The sequence below is a fragment of the Zalophus californianus genome, chromosome 9 (assembly GCF_009762305.2).
Source record: "Zalophus californianus isolate mZalCal1 chromosome 9, mZalCal1.pri.v2, whole genome shotgun sequence".
NCBI lineage: Eukaryota > Metazoa > Chordata > Mammalia > Carnivora > Otariidae > Zalophus > Zalophus californianus.
This window is the reverse complement of record NC_045603.1, coordinates 20,587,755-20,604,556: the sequence shown is the minus strand read 5'-3', so window position 1 is coordinate 20,604,556 and position 16,802 is coordinate 20,587,755. Positions and strand designations below refer to the sequence as shown.

The following is a 16,802-nucleotide window of genomic DNA, read 5'->3' as shown; positions in this document are numbered from 1 at the left end:
TGTTCCATGATTCATTGTTTGCGTATAACACCCAGGGCTCCATTCAGTATGTGCCCTCTTTAACACCCATCACCAGGCTAACCCATCTCCCCAACCCCTCCCCTCTAGAACCCTCAGTTTGTTTCTCAGAGTCCACAGTCTCTCATGATTCATTTCCCCCTCCAATTCCCCCCTTCATTTTTCCCTTCCTGCTATCTTCTTTTTTTTTCTTTTTTTAACATATAATGTATTATTTGTTTCAGAGGTACAGGTCTGTGATTCAACAGTCTTACACAATTCACAGTGCACACCATAGCACACACCCTCCCCAATGTCTATCACCCAGCCACCCCATCCCTTCCACCCCCCCACCACTCCAGCAACCCTCAGTTTGTTTCCTGAGATTAAGAATTCCTCATATCAGTGAGATCATATGATACATGTCTTTCTCTGATTGACTTATTTCGCTCAGCATAACACCCTCCAGTTCCATCCACGTCGTTGCAAATGGCAAGATTTCATTCCTTTTGATGGCTGCATAATATTCCATTGTGTGTATGTATGTATGTATGTATGTATGTATGTATGTATGTATGTATATACCACATCTTTATCCATTCATCTGCCGATGGACATCTTGGCTCTTTCCAGTTTGGCTATTGTGGACATTGCTGCTATAAACATCGGGGTGCACGTACCCCTTTGGATCCCTACATTTGTATCTTTGGGGTAAATACCTAGTAGTGCAATTGCTAGATTGTATGGTAGCTCTATTTTCAACTTAAGAATGTTAATTTTTAAAAATATATAAAAAGCACTAATTAAAATGTAAGATCACCATCTAAAAACAAGTGTTTTCATTTTTGCATAATTCAGTAGTCCTTTCTTATCTGCGGGAGGTACATTCCAAGACCCCAAGTGGATGCATGAAACTGTGGGTGGTACAAAACCCTATATATACTATGTTTTTCCTAAACGTATTTACATAATAAAGTTTAATTTATAAATTAGGCACAATAAGAGATTAGCAACAATATAACAATTATAACAATATACTGTAGGAAAAGTTATGTGGTATCTCTCTCAAAATATGTTCTAGTACTGTACTCACCCTTCTTTTGATGATGTAAGATGATAAAATGCCTACATGATGAAATGAAGCACGGTGAATGACATAGGCATTGTGACCTAGCATTGGCTACCATTGACATTGTGACAACAGGCAGAAAGAGGATCATCTGCCTCCTGACTGTGGTAGGGAGGGTGTGGTAACTGAAACCACATAAAGCCAAACAGGGAGATAGGGGTGGAGGGCAAATTACTACTCACATATATGTACAATTTGACAAATAGAGTCATGTTTCATAATCTATTTCATCATTGGGTCATAAAAAGTATTTCATCTTTCTAGTTTTCATACTTTTATTTAATGAATGCTTATATTTGATATATAAATGAATTCATTTATTTGCTACAAATTTGTAGCAGAAATTTAAGAATGATACATCTATATTGTGTCTTTGGAAACAGTCAAGGGAAAACCATGATTTTCTACCAAGTGAATTTAGAAGGGATCTGGGGAGGGAGAGACTTACTTACATTCTTCAAATGAAAAGCTGAACAAGATCTAAGAAGCTAAGAGATGGAGCAGTCACAATGAAGGCTAAAAGAGCAGAGCTGAGGCATAATAGGAAAGGAACAGTAGGTTCCAAAAGGAATTTTCTGTTTTAATGAATGCTGTCATGTAAAAAGTTTAAGGAGTTAATGAGGGTAACTCTTGAAACAATTTTTATAAATTGTTCTTTGTAAATATACTTTGATCTAATAATCATATGTATAATCAAAAGCATACTGCCATTTTTCTTCTAGAATGTTTATTCAGACTATATTTGAAGTATAGGCAGCTAAAGACAAGCACAGGAATCACATTTGTTATCTTAATTGCAGAAAACAGTTCCTGATTCTTGACTAGTTGTGCTCTGCAAAAAGTAAAAGAAAGAATAGTTCATGTAAACTTTTAGTCCTGAATAAATTGGACCTTTGACAGGAACCATTTATGTAACCATATATTAAAGTGTTCTAGACAATTACCTAATCCTCATCATTATAGAGAGAACCAACAGCTTGAAGGTACTAATAGCTTAATTCTTTATTTCAGTACCAGATATGCATCATAAATATAATTTTACTGACAAAATAGATAATTCATTATATACCTTAAGTATTATTGATAATTAAGATGATGATTGTGATGATAATAGTAACAACTCATTTCTATAGTACTTGATACTTTTCAAAGATGCTCTGCGTAGGACAAATATTGACATATAGGCTAATGGAATAGGATAGATAGCCTAGAAATAAACCCACACCTATATGGTCAATTAATCTATGAAAAAGGCAACACATACAGTTGAGAAAAGACAGTCTTTTAACAGATGATGTTGGGAAAACTGGACAGCTATATGCAAAAGAATGAAACTGGACCACTTTCTTATGACCATACACAAAAATAAAGTCAGAATGGATTAAAGACCTAAATGTGAGACCTGAAACCATAAAACTCCTAGAAGAAAACATGGGGAGTATAATCTCTGGGACATCAGCCTCAGCAAAATATTTATGGATAGTGTTCTTAAGCAAGGGAAACAAAAGCAAAAATAAACTCTTGGGACTACATTGAAAGAAAAAACTTTTGCACGGCAAAGGAAATCATCAACAAAACAAAATGGCATCCTAGTAAATGAGAGTAGATATTTGCAATTGATACATCTGATAAGGGGTTTATATCCAAAATATATAAAGAACTTAAATAACTCAACACCAAAAAAGAAAATATCAGATTAAAAAATAGGCAGAGGATCTGAATAGATATCTTCCCAAAGAAGACATACAGATGGCCAAAAGACACATAAAAAGGTGCTCAACATCACTAACCATCAGGGAAATACAACTCAAAACCACAAAGAGATATCACCTTACACCAGTCAGAATGGCTAGTATCAAAAAGACAAGAAATAAGTGTTGGCGAGGATGTGGAGAAAAGGGAATCCTTGTGCATTATTAGTAGGAATGTAAATTGGTGTAACCGCTATAGAAGACGTTATGGAAGTTCCTCAAAAAATTAGAAATACCATATAATCCAACAATTCTGAGTACCCAAAGAAAATGAGAACAAAAATTCAAAAAGATACATGCACCCCTATGTTTATTGAAGCATTATTTATAATAGCTAAGGTATGGAAGCAACCTAAGTGTCCGTTGATACGTGAATGGATAAAGAAGAGGTAGTTTATATTCATACAATGAAATATTACTCAGCCATTAAAAAGAATGAGATCTTGACATTTGTGACAATATGGATGGACCTAGCGAGTATTATGCTATGTGAAATAAGTCAGAGAAAAACAAATACTATATGATTTCACTTATATGTGGAATCTAAAAAAACAAATGAACAAAAAAACAGACTCTTAAACACAGAGAACAAAGTGGTGATTGTCAGAGGGGAGGTGGGTAGGGGGATAGGCTAAATAGATAATGGGGATTGCAGATCTCCAGTTTTAAAATAAGTCTCAGGATGAAAAGTACAGCATAAGGAATATAGTCAATGTCATAATAAGGTTGTATGATGACAGATGGTGACTATACTTATTGTGATGAGCACTAATGTATAGAATTGTCAAATCAATATGTTCTACACATGAAACTAATAGGACATTGTATGTCAAATATACATAATTAAAAAGATACTCGGCATAGGAATTATCTTGTATCCTCATACACAAATTAGTGCTGACCTTGAGGTTAGGAACCATCTTACATGACAGCCTGGATAATCATAACTTTTCCTCAGATAAAGGAATTTGGTATGTTTACACATAGAACTGTTGGAAGAATTAGCATTTCCAGACCTTTCCCCATTTCTGGGGTTATTGAAAAGAATACTGGGCTCAAGACATGTGAAAACTCTATAATACTGAGAGTCATTTTTCAGTTTGCCCACCTGTGATAATAGTAATGATAATGGCAAAGATAAAATGGAGCCAAATGATTTTAGGTTCCTAGGACAGGTGCCTGGTTCCTAATAGGTATTTAACAAATATTTATGGAATTTGATGCTGACTCAAAAGTTATAGTGGGAACATATATTAGGAAGGACTCCTTAGTGGCAGAAATCCAGTATAAATGGACTTAAAAAGAAATTCATTGGTTCGGGTAACTGGGAGATTGGCAGGATGATACTAACACTACTAATGGCTGGATCTCAAGCCTCCAGCAGTGTCAGCAAGACAGTGCCTCTCTACTGGCTCTGTGTTCAGATGACTTCCTTTTCAAGCAAGCTGTCTCTACACCGTCTGTGATGGCCAGCAGGAGCTCCAGACTATTACCTTCTGTGGACTTAGTTATAATTCACTAAATGATCATTCTAGCAGAAGTCCTGGTGAGGGGTCTCACTGGTCAGGTCTGACTCATCTTTTGAACTGGGGTCAGGGGTGGGGGGTGAACCCTGCCTAACCCGCATGGATAATTCCCCAGAGAAGAGATATTCTTTTACCAGAAGAAGAAATGATGGACAAGTGACAAAGGTCTAGGATAGAGAAACTTTTTTAAACTATCTATCATGAATGAGGACTACATAGTGGGAACGGATGAGATTTGGGAGTCAGGAAAATCATAGTTTGGAATGTAACATTCATTCTCCTGTATATTTATAGATACCGAGACTACCGTGATCCTCCTCATTCACTGGTGCCCTATGGCTACACACTGCAGTTTTGGCATGTCCTAGCAGCTCGATTGGCTTTTATCATTGTGTTTGAGGTAAGTTCTCTTAACCAATTCCTTTGCCATAATTAAGTAACTAAGAATAATACCTAAATGTAAGTGTGAGAACTTTCAATATGACTATGTCCAGAAGTAGTATAGTGATATTATACAGCCTCTTTTTAAAATCTTTTTCTTCCCCTTGAGTTGTCCAATTGAATTCCATTGTTGAATGTTAATGGATAAGTCAGAAATCATCAGCCCTAATGTTCTAGGGCCATTGTTCTTCAACTTTAAGAAAATTGAAGTTTTCATCACTACTCCTAGAGACTCAGATACATCATGTCTGTAATTTGCTTTTCACAAGCCCTCTAAGATGATTCTTTCTGATATAGGTGTTCCAGGACTATAGTTTGGAAAACACTAAACTGGCTATTGTACAAGTGGTAGCCTCTGGTTATGTGTCATCATGACATTACTCATACTCAAGACACAAATAAGTATTATCTTAGACTCAAAATTGACTTTTAATCTACCTAGCAATTACCTATGTTATATGTCAGTAAAAATACATCATCTGTTTTCTTTTAGTCTTTAAGAAAATTGCTACTAGAAATCATTTGAATTTCTAGGACTGTACTTATAAATGGAAATTTCATCTCCCGTCACATATATTAAAGCCAGATTAATGCAAACCAGGACTGCTTCTTGGCTTGGACAAGACATTTCCGATACCTCTTCCTCCATCGTTTTTTCCTTCATTCCATGTAATCAAGAGAAGACAAGCTGTTCTTCCCTGGGAATTCATTTATTTAATACTTTAGAATAATGAGCACCTTTAAATTATCATCTGGTACTTTCCTGGTCATCATCATATAGACAAACAGAAATGACAGTGTTTCTAGAGTTTCAGCTGTTAATAAGTCAGGTAAAGAATTTGTGACAGTTTACCAGAAAAAAAGTTTCTTCCTGAAATGATCACTTCCTTTAGGCCTCCTGATCATTCTTGCAACAAAAATTTGCAAAGCAAATTTAGCAATCTGCAAAGCATTTTGAAACATTTTCTTATAATTTTCACAATAATGTCCAATTTATACATAAGCAAATTGAAGCTTAGAGTGACTTATTCCCAGGTAAGCAGACAGCTCTTCAGTAGTAAAAACTACAGAACCAGGATTCAACCCTGGGTTTCCTGACTCCATGGTGTAGGTACTTCTGGCTCTCCTTTGCATTTTCTGACCACTCCTTCTCCACATTCTTTCCTGATTCCTTTTCTCATTCCCTGTGAAGTGTCATCAGGCCAAGTTCAGTCCTCACCTATCCGTGATTTATCCTTACATACCTCCCCTGGCCTCCTTCCACTTTCCAGACACTTGAGAGGCTCCATATCCCTGGAGTGAGAGGAGTTCTTGCACCAAGTTCCAGAGCTCTTTCCAGCTGAGGGTGGGCAATAGACCTAACTTGTTGTATTCATTCTCCTTTATGTTTTTAGCATCTCGTGTTTTGTATAAAGCACCTCATTTCATATCTGATCCCAGACCTCCCAAAAGATCTAAGGGATCGAATGAGAAGAGAGAAGTACTTGATTCAGGAGATGATGTATGAAGCAGAACTGGAGCGTCTCCAGAAGGAACGAAAGGAGAGGAAGAAAAATGGAAAAGCACACCACAATGAGTGGCCATGACCAGGTAGGTGAGAGGTGTGCTCATGGTCTAAAACCTTTCCTTGGGTTGAAGGGTACGCTTTAAACTCCCTGAATCAAAGCTTGTCATTGTCCTACTGATAGAAATCAAACTCCTTAGAAGCTTCCCAAACCAGCTTATTTCTTAATTGCACAATTGAACTTTATTTTCCCTTTGCATATAATTTCTGCAACTCTTCTCTATCTCCATGCCACTCTTGGCCTGGCAGTCAAGGTCTTTAGGAGTTGGCCTCGGTGTTCCTTCCTCTCTCCCTTCTACTCCAGTCTGGCAATTCTCTTTAAACAGAAAGAAGAATCATGTTGCCTTGGGGATATTAAAGTCACCTTTTTATCTCACCCAAGATTGCCTTCCCTTCATCACCCATTTATTGTTCCCTCCCAGGCTGGTGCATGTCACACCATACCCTCTAAGAAATTTTCCCCAGACTCATCAGCCCACTGAGACTCATTTCTTATAAACTTCTCTGGTTATTCCATCAGTGCTACATATATTGACATATATATGGATCTGTATTGTTAATTTATGATTTTCAAATAGTTGGGTGCCTGGGTGGCTCAGTTGGTTGAATGACTGCCTTCAGCTCAGGTCATGGTCCCGGGGTCCTGGGATCGAGTCCCACATCGGGCTCCCCCTGCTCTGTGGGGAGCTTGCTTTTCCCTCTCCCTCTGCTGCTCCCCCTGCTTGTGCACTCTCTCTCTTTGTCAAATAAATAAATAAAATCTTTAAAAAAAATAGTTATCAGGCTTCCCCAGCACAATTGTAAGCATCTTCAGGAAAGTCTTTATGGATGGTAATTTTATTCTTCCAAATAGTTAGCATAGTGTTAAGTACATGGCACCCATTAAATGCAATTCAGTTAATAAAAATTAGGTGGATTAAGGCTAAAATATTGTAGGAAAGTTTCATAATGTTCCCACATAGCTTATGAGAAAGTTTTTCTGAAATATTCTCTCTGGCAAGTCTGTTTGCTGTGTGTCCTTGGGCAAGTCAGTTAACCTCTAGGCCTCCATTGCTTCAGTGATAAAATAATTAGATGAGCTCTCCATTTTGGTGCTCTGTGAATCAAATATTACAGCATTTCTTTTGCCTTCCTCACCCTTCATTTCTTTCTCCACTTAATTGAAGACTAACTTTGAAAACATTGTTCAAAATTTGGCCTCCAAAAGAAAAATGAGATATACAGGGGAAAAAAGTTATGTTTTTCACTTTTTGTATTGGTTAAGATGTAGCAGATATCTTCCGAGATGTTTGTTAAGTTAGTGAATTAGTGTCACCCCAGATCTGTGTTAAGAGTCCAGGAGGCTATTACGAGTTGGATATGAGGGTAGACTGGGAGGAAATCACCCAGACCCCAGACCCACAGGGATAATGGCGGTATATAGATATTGAACGATGCCCCAACCCTCAATTCCAAAGTAGGCCTTGGTTTCACTAAAGCCAAGACATTTTTTGCAATATAATAATTTTGCCATTTCCCAGATCTGCCATTTGGCTCTGTGATTTGGGGAAAATTGCTTAATTTTTCTGAGCCTGCTTGTTTGGCAGAACTAATATGCAGCTCAAATAAGGCAAGACACATATGAAACAATAAAGTGCTGTAGAATACTGTAGGGGAGGGGGAAGAGCAAGATGGTGGAGGAGTAGGAGACCTAAATTTCATCTGGTCCCAGGAATTCAGCTAGATAGGGATCAAACCATTCTGAACACCTACAGACTCAACAGGAGATCGAAGAAAAGAATAGCAGCAACTCTGAACAGAAAAGTGACCACTTTCTGTATGGAGAAGTGAATCTGAGGCGATATTCAGGAGGATAGATGGCGAGGGAGGGTGCCTTCATCAGCCACTACCAGCAAGTGCTAGAGCAGCAGAGCACAAAATCGGAAATTTTAGAAGTCAGCTCCACTGAGGGACGTCACTCCAGTGGCTAAGCAGGGGATGGAACCCTCGCTGGGACAGTGTGGTCTCAGGACCCTCAGGGTCACAGAAAGACCAGGGGTGCCTGAGTGCAGCAGAGCTCCTGGGTATTGGAGCAGGGAAGCCGGCTGCAGAGACGGAGCCGAGGAGGGGGCTCTCAGCTCGGGGTTGCCATAAACCGTGATCTGCGGCACAGTTGGGCCACTGCTCTTCCAGCAGGGACCCAACAAGCAGCAGATCCGGGGAGACTCCCCTTCCTCCCCCAGGAGGAGCGGCATGGGAGCACACCGCAGGAATCTGCTGGGTTTGGAGACTCCACACAGGGTCAGATGCCAGAGATAGAAATGCGTGGTCACAGGCCAGGTGAGCACGAAGTGCGGCCAGAGACCAGGGAGACGGGAGTGAGTGACTGCTTTTCTCTGCGGGTGCACTGAGGAGTGGGGCCCCAAGTTCTCGGCTCCTCCAGGGCAGAGATTGGGAGGCCGCCATTTTTACTCTCGTCCTCCAAAGCTGTATGGAAAGCTTGCAGGGAACAAAAGCTCCCGAGAGCAAACCCGAGCAGATTACTTAGCTGGCCCCTGGCAAGGGCGGGGCAATTCTGCCTCCAGCAAAGACATTTGGGAACCACGGCAATAGGCCCTTCCCCCAGAAGATCAGCAAGAACAGCCAACCAAGACCAAGTTTACCGATCAATGAGAACGGCAGAACTCCAGAACTAGAGGAGTACATCACATAGAATTCATGGCTTTTTTCCCATGATTCTTTAGTCTTTCAAAGTTAATTTTTTTAATTTTTTTTAATTTTTCTTTTTCCCTTTTTCAGCCAACATCTTATCAATCCTTTTTAGTATATGTGCTGCTGAAGCGAGCACCTTATCAACACTTTTTAAAAATCCTTTTTATTTTTCATTTTTAGAGTCATATTCTATCCCTTCATTGTAGTTAACCTTATTTTTTGTATTTATCTAAGTTCTCTCTTTAAAATTTTGGGATACGGTTTCTTCTAACAGACCAAAATATACCATAAATCTCTAGTGTATGGCTTTGTTCTAGTCTCCTGCTTGATCACATTCTCTCCCCCCCTTTTTTAAATCCTCTTCTTTCTTTTTTCAACCAACTTATCAATTCCTTTTATAAAATCTTTTATACTTTTCATCTTTACAGTCATATTCCATCCCTTCATCATATTTACCCTTATTTTTGTACATATATAAGCTTTTCTTTCTTTAAAACTTTGGGAGGCACTTTCTTCAACAGACCAATATACACCCAAAATCTGTGTGGCACTGATCTATTCACCAGCCTGATCATATTTCATCATATTGTTTTTTTGTTGTTTTGTTTTGTTTGTTTTTATCTTTTTCTTTTTCTTTTTTCATTCTTTCCCTTTCTTTTCCCCGGTTTCAGGTCTCTTCTGAATTGTTTATGTATATTTTCCTAGGGTCATTGTTACCCTGTTAGCATTTTGTTCTCTCATTCATCTATTCTATTCTGGACATACAAGCCAAAACAGAAAAAAATCACTTCAAAAAAAAAAAAAAAAAAAAACAAGAGTACAGACTGCCAGGGACCTAATCAACATGGACATTAGTAAGATGTCAGAACTAGAGTTCAGAATGAAAATTTTAAAGATACTAGCTGGGCTTGAAAAAAGCATGGAAGATATTAGAGAAACCCTTTCTGGAGAAAAAAAAAACTAAAATCTAACCAAGTCGAAATCAAAAAGGCTATTAATGAGGTGCAATCAAAAGTGGAGCCTCTAACTGCGAGGATAAATGAGGCAGAAGAGAGAATTAGTGATATAGAGGACCAAGTGATGGAAAATAAAGAAGCTGAGAAAAAGAGAGAGAAACAACTATGGATCACGAGGGCAGAATTCGAGAGAGAAGTGGTACCGTAAGACAAAACAATATTAGAACAATTGGGATCCCAGAAGAAGAAGAAAGACAGAGGGGGCAGAAGGTATATTGGAGCAAATTATAGCAGAGAACTTCCCTAATGTGAGGAGGGAAACAGGCATCAAAATCCAGGAGGCACAGAGAACCCCCTTCAAAAGCAATAAAAATAGGTCAACACCCCAACATCTAATAGTAAAATTTACAAGTCTCAGACAAAGAGAAAATCCTGAAAGTAGCTGCGGAGAAGAGATATGTAACCTATAATGGTAGAAACATTAGATTGGCAACAGACCTATCCACAGAGACCTGGCAGGCCAGAAAGGACTGGCATGATATCCTCAGAGCACTAAACGAGAAAAATGTACAGCCAAGAATACTATATCCAGCAAGGCTGTCATTGAAAACAGAAGGAGAGATATAAATCTTCCAGGACAAACATAAACTAAAGGAATTTGCAAACACGAAACCAGCCCTACAAGAAATACTGAAAAGGGTCCTCTAAGCAAAGAGAGAGCCTAAAAGCATAGACCAGAAAGGAATACAGACAATACACAGTAACAGTCACCTTACAGGCAATACAATGGCACTAAATTCATATCTTTTAGTAGTTATGCTGAATGTAAATGGGCGAAATGCCCCGAACAAAAGACACAGGGTATCAGATTGGATAAAAAAACAAGACCCATCGATATGTGATCTGCAAAAGACTCATTTTAGACCCAAAGACACCCCCAGATTGAAAGTGAGGGAGTGGAAAACCATTTACCATGCTAATGGACACCCAAAGAAAGCTGGGATGGCAATCCTTATATCAGAAAAATTAGATTTTAAAACAAAGACTGTAATAAGAGCTGAGGAAGGACACTATATCCTACTTAAAGTGTCTATCCAACAAGAAGATCTAACAATTGTAAGATTGTATCTATGCCCCTAGCATGGAGGCAGCCAATTATATAAGGCAACTAATAACAAAAGCAAAGAAACACATTGACAACAAAACAATAGTGGGGGACTTTAACACCCCCCTCACTGAGATGGACAGATCATCTAAGCAAAAGATCAACAAGCAAATAAAGACTTTAAATGACACACTGGACCAAATGGACTTTGCAGGCATATTCAGAACATTCCATCCCAAAGCAACAGAATACACATTCTTCTCTAGTGCCCATGGAACATTGTCCAGAATAGATCACATCCTAGGTCACAAATCAGGTCTCAAGTGGCACCAAAAGATTGGGATTATTCCCTGCATATTTTCAGACCACAATGCTTTGAAACTAGAACTCAATCACAAGAGGAAAGTCAGAATATATGGAGGCTAAAGAGTATCCTACTAAAGAATGAATGGGTCAACCAGGAAATTAAAGAATTAAAAAAATTCATGGAAACCAATGAAAATGAAAACACAACTGTTCAAAATCTTTGGGATGCAACAGGGGCAGTCCTAAGAGTAAAGTATAGAGCAATACAAGCCTTTCCCAAGAAACAAGAAAGGTCTCAAATACACAACCTAACCCTACACCTAAAGGAGCTAGAGAAAAAACACCAAATAAAGCCTGAACCCAGCAGGAGAAGATAAATAATAACGATGAGAGCAGAAATCAATGAAATAGAAACCAAAAGAACAGTAGAACGGATCAACGAAACTAGGAGGTGGTTCTTTGAAACAGTTAACAAGATTGATAAACCCCTGGCCAGACTTACCAAAAGAAAAATGACCCAAATAAATAAAATCATGAGTGAAAGAGGAGAGATCACAACCAACACCAAAGAAATACAAACAGTTATAAGAACATATGATGGGCAACTACATGCCAGCAAATTAGATAATTTGGAAGAAATGGATGCATTCCTAGAAATGTGTCAACTACCAAAAGTGAACCAGTAAGAAATAGAAACCTGAACAGACCTATAACCACTAAGGAAATTGAAGCAGTCATCAAAAATCTCCCAGAAGCCCAGGGCCAGATGGCTTCCCAGGGGAATCCTACCAAACATTTAAAGAAGAATACCTATTCTCCTGAAACTGTTCCAAAAAAGTGAAATGGAAGGAAAACTTCCAAACTTGTTTTATGAGGCCACCATTACCTTGATCCCAAAACCAGACAAAGACCCCATCAAAAAGGAGAATTACAGGCCAATAGCCTTGATGAACATGGATGCAAAAATTCTCACCAAACTACTAGCCAGTAGGATCCAACAGTACATTAAAAGCATTATTCACCACGACCAAGTGGGATTTATCCCTGGGCTGCAAGGTTGGTTCAACATCTGCAAATCAATCAATGTGATACAATACATTAACAAAAGAAAGAACAAGAATCATATGATCCTCTCAATAGATGCAGAAAAAGCATTTGACAAAGCACAGCATCCTTTCTTGATCAAAACTCTTCAGAGTATAGGGATAGAGGGTACATACCTCAATATCATAAAAGCCATCTATGGAAAACCTACAGCAAATATCATTCTCAATGGGGAAAAACTGAGAGCTTTCCCCCTAAGGTCAGGAATACAACAGGGATGTCCACTATCACCACTGCTATTCAACATAACATTAGAAGTCCTAGCCACAGCAATCAGACAACAAAAAGAAATCTAAGGCATCCAAATCAGCAAAGTCAAACTCTCACTGTTTACAGATGATATGATACTTTATGTGGAAAACCCAAAAGACTCCACCCCAAAACTGCTAGAACTCATACAGGAATTCAGTAAAGTGGCAGGATATAAAATCAATGCACAGAAATCAGTGGCATTCCTATACACCAACAAGACAGAAGAAAGAGAAATTAAGGAGTTGATCCCATTTACAATTGCACCCAAAACCATAAGATACCTAGGAATAAATCTAACCAAAGAGGCAAGGAATCTGTATTCAGAAAACTATAAAATACTCCTGAAAGAAATTGAAGACGACACAAAGAAATGGAAAAACGTTCATGGATTGGAAGAACAAATATTGTGAAGATGTCAATGCTACCTAGAGCAATCTACACATTCAATGCAATCCCTGTCAAAATACCATCCACTTTTTTTCAAGGAAATGGAACAAATAATCCTAAAATTTGTATGGAACCAGAAAAGACCCCGAATAGCCAGAGGAATGTTGAAAAGCAAAGCTGGCGGCATCACAATTCCGGACTTCCAGCTCTATTACAAAGCTGTCATCATCAAGACAGTATGGTACTGGCACAAAAACAGACACATCGATCAATGGAACAGAATCGAGAGCCCAGAAATGGACTCTCAACTCTATGGTCAACTTATCTTTGACAAAGCAGGAAAGAATGTCCACTGGCAAAAAGACAGTCTCTTCAACAAATGGTGTTGGGAAAATTGGACAGCTACATGCAGAAGAATGAAACTGGACCATTTCCTTACACCACACACAAAAATAGACTCCAAATGGTTGAAAGACCTAAACGTGAGACAGGAGTCCATCAAAATCCTAAAGGAGAACACAGGTAGCAACCTCTTCGACCTCAGCCGCAGCAACTTCTTCCTAGAAACATCGCCAAAGGCAAGGGAAGCCAGGGCAAAAATGAACTATTGGGATTTCATCAAGATCAAAAGCTTTTGCACAGCAAAAGAAACAGTCCACAAAACCAAAAGACAACCGACAGAATGGGAGAAGATATTTGCAAATGACATATCAGATAAGGGACTAGTATCCAAAATCTATAAAGAACTTCTTAAACTCAACACCCAAAGAACAAATGATTCAATCAAGAAGTGGGCAGAAGACATGAACAGACATTTTTCCAAAGATATCCAAATGGCCAACAGACACATGAGAAAGTGCTCGACATTGCTCAGCATCAGGGAAATCCAAATCAAAACCTCAATGAGATACTACCTCACACCAGTCAGAATGGCTAAAATTAACAAGTCAGGAAATGAGAGATGTTGGTGGGGATGCGGAGAAAGGGGAACCCTCCTACACTGTTGGTTGGAATGCATGGTGTTAGAGCCACTTTGAAAAACAGTATGGAGTTTCCTCAAAAAGTTGAAAATAGAGCTACCATACGATCTAGCAATTGCACTACTGGGTATTTACCCCAAAGATACAAATGTAGGGATCCGAAGGGGTACGTGCACCCCAATGTTTATAGCAGCAATGTCTACAATAGCCAAATGTGGAAAGAGCCAGGATGTCCATCGACAGATGAATGGATAAAGAAGATGTGGTGTATGTATGTATATGTATATACACACACACACACACACACACACACACACACACACAATGGAATATTATGCAGCCATCAAAAGGAATGAAATCTTGCCATTTGCAACGACGTGGATGGAACTGGAGTGTACTATGCTGAGCAAAATAAGTCAATCAGAGAAAGACATGTACCATATGATCTCACTGATATGAGGAATTCTTAATCTCAGGAAACAAACTGAGGGTTGCTGGAGTGGTTGGGGGTGGGAGGGATGGGGTGGCTGGGTGATAGACATTGGGGAGGGTATGTGCTATGGTGAGCACTGTGAATTGTGCAAGACTGTTGAATCACAGACCTGTACCTCTGAAACAATACATTATATGTTTAAAAAAATGATAGCAGGAAGGGAAAAATGAGGGGGTGGAAATCGGAGGGGGAGACAAACCATGAGAGACTCAGAGTCCATAGTCTCTGAGAAACAAACTGAGGGTTCTAAAGGGGAGGGGAGTGGGGAGATGGGTTAGCCTGGTGATGGGTATTAAAGAGGGCACGTACTGAATGGAGCCTTGGGTGTTATATGCAAACAATGAATCATGGAACACTACATCAAAAACTAATGATGTAATGTATGGTGATTAATATAACATAATCAAAAAAAAAAGAATACTGTAGGGGATTTGTATTGTTAAACATTTTGTTACAGTCTGCCAGATACTAGACCTCGCTTTTCTATTCTCTATCTGTAGGATCCGGAATAGAATATTCATGTGGATTTGATATTCACATTTGCAAAAGTAAAGAAGTTGGACTGAACAATACTTTAAGAGCCTATCTAGCTTTTAACCTTCTCAGATCCTAGAATTTGTTCCAAACCCCTGACTCCGACACCCATTCAAATCACCTCTTCTCTATCTCTGGTCAGCCGTCAGAGGAGAAGGACTAACTATCCAAATGGCCTTGTTTGGAGGTAGGAGGCAGACATTAGTGAAGAGCACTGTTCCTAGGAGCTCCAGAGGCTAGAGACCAGGGTGCAGCAGGGGCATTACCTATACCTAGGGGCTGCACTGGCCTGTAGGGCTGGTAACCAATTGGGAGTTTCTTCTGGTCTCATCACTATGAGCTTCTTTCTCCCCAGAGGCCATTTCTAATTTTTGCTTGAAAGCATAGTGTTTGTCTGTCTCTATTCTGCCAGTGGTTGGCAGGGTGTCACCTTGCTTCAGACTGCCTTTCTGACTTAAAGTAGGCACAATAATGTTTATACCATACCTGACTCAGTTTGGGGTTACAAATTCTTTGAATGCCTTTGATTCATGTGAGTACAAACCAGCCATTGCACACTGTGTTCTTAAGCCACTGTGTGTACATAGGGTTTTAATGCCTTCTTTTCTCTTTCTAGGTTAATAGTTCATTTCCAAGCCAAGGACCTGAATTCTGTTTACTTCTCCCAGCTGTGCAAAAGCACATTCAAGTGAATGACTAAAACGCAACCGCAGTGCATGTCGCAGACATTGGCAGCAGCAGGGTGGTCAGCAACCCTTAAAGGACTACCTGGGAAATCACGCTGCTGTGAAATCACATTGCAGCACACAATTGCTATCTATCCATAGACCATTCTTGACCAAGCAAGCATGCACATCATGGGCAGTTACATTCTCAAGTTTTTAAAACCAAGGGGAACTTGTATACTGGGCCTGTTTTTCAGCCTGTTTGCTACCTTTTTTGCATTCTACCCCATGTGAATTTTACAGACACTGGGCTAATAAGGGTATTCAGACACCTGGACACACATTCCTAGAATGTCATCATATGGTCCTACTTCCATGTCACCAAACGAAACAGACAAGACCCTGTTTACAACTTTTTTTTTTAATTTCAGATCTTTCTGAGATTATTATATATGACATATCTATAGCTATGTGTATGGCCATAGATGTATTTCTGTGTGTACATATGTATAGTCCTGTATTCTTACATATGTACATACAAATACAGAGATATATAAAGTACATAGCAATTCCTTACTTGTAAATAGCCAAAGGGTACTGACATGAATGATAAATTTTCACATTTAAATAGTCATCAACATGAAGCCATGTTTAATGCTTGTATAATGTGATGCAATAAAATTTAAAATAAATTTATGCACATGGAATATTTTCAGTTGGGTCTTCTGAAATTCTGTTGTATTTTTTTCTCATAGAATAAGAGAAATCAGAGTGGGATCTTTAAAGAAAGCTTTATTACTCCTACATACTCCTGAGAAATCACTTCACCCTTCAGAGAGACTGTATATATTTTTTCTAAATCCACCTTTTCCATCTTGTTTCTATGCTACCTTTTTAGAGTACCAAGCCACCTAATTAGAA

At 38.9% G+C, this 16,802-nt stretch overlaps 1 protein-coding gene across 7 annotated transcripts in view; it reads left to right on the top strand.

The window, feature by feature from the left end:
* ANO4 (anoctamin 4) overlaps nucleotides 1-16,582 on the top strand; it is a 452,569-nt gene extending 435,987 nt beyond the window's left edge. For all 7 annotated transcript variants that reach the window (XM_027593730.1, XM_027593729.1, XM_027593733.1 and 4 more), the window contains 3 exons: nucleotides 4,698-4,803; nucleotides 6,239-6,434; nucleotides 15,833-16,582. In XM_027593730.1, coding sequence (XP_027449531.1) covers nucleotides 4,698-4,803; nucleotides 6,239-6,430 — 298 coding nt within the window. In that variant the 3' untranslated portion in view covers nucleotides 6,431-6,434; nucleotides 15,833-16,582. The remainder of the gene's footprint in view (nucleotides 1-4,697; nucleotides 4,804-6,238; nucleotides 6,435-15,832) is intronic.
* Nucleotides 16,583-16,802: the final 220 nt, after the last annotated feature.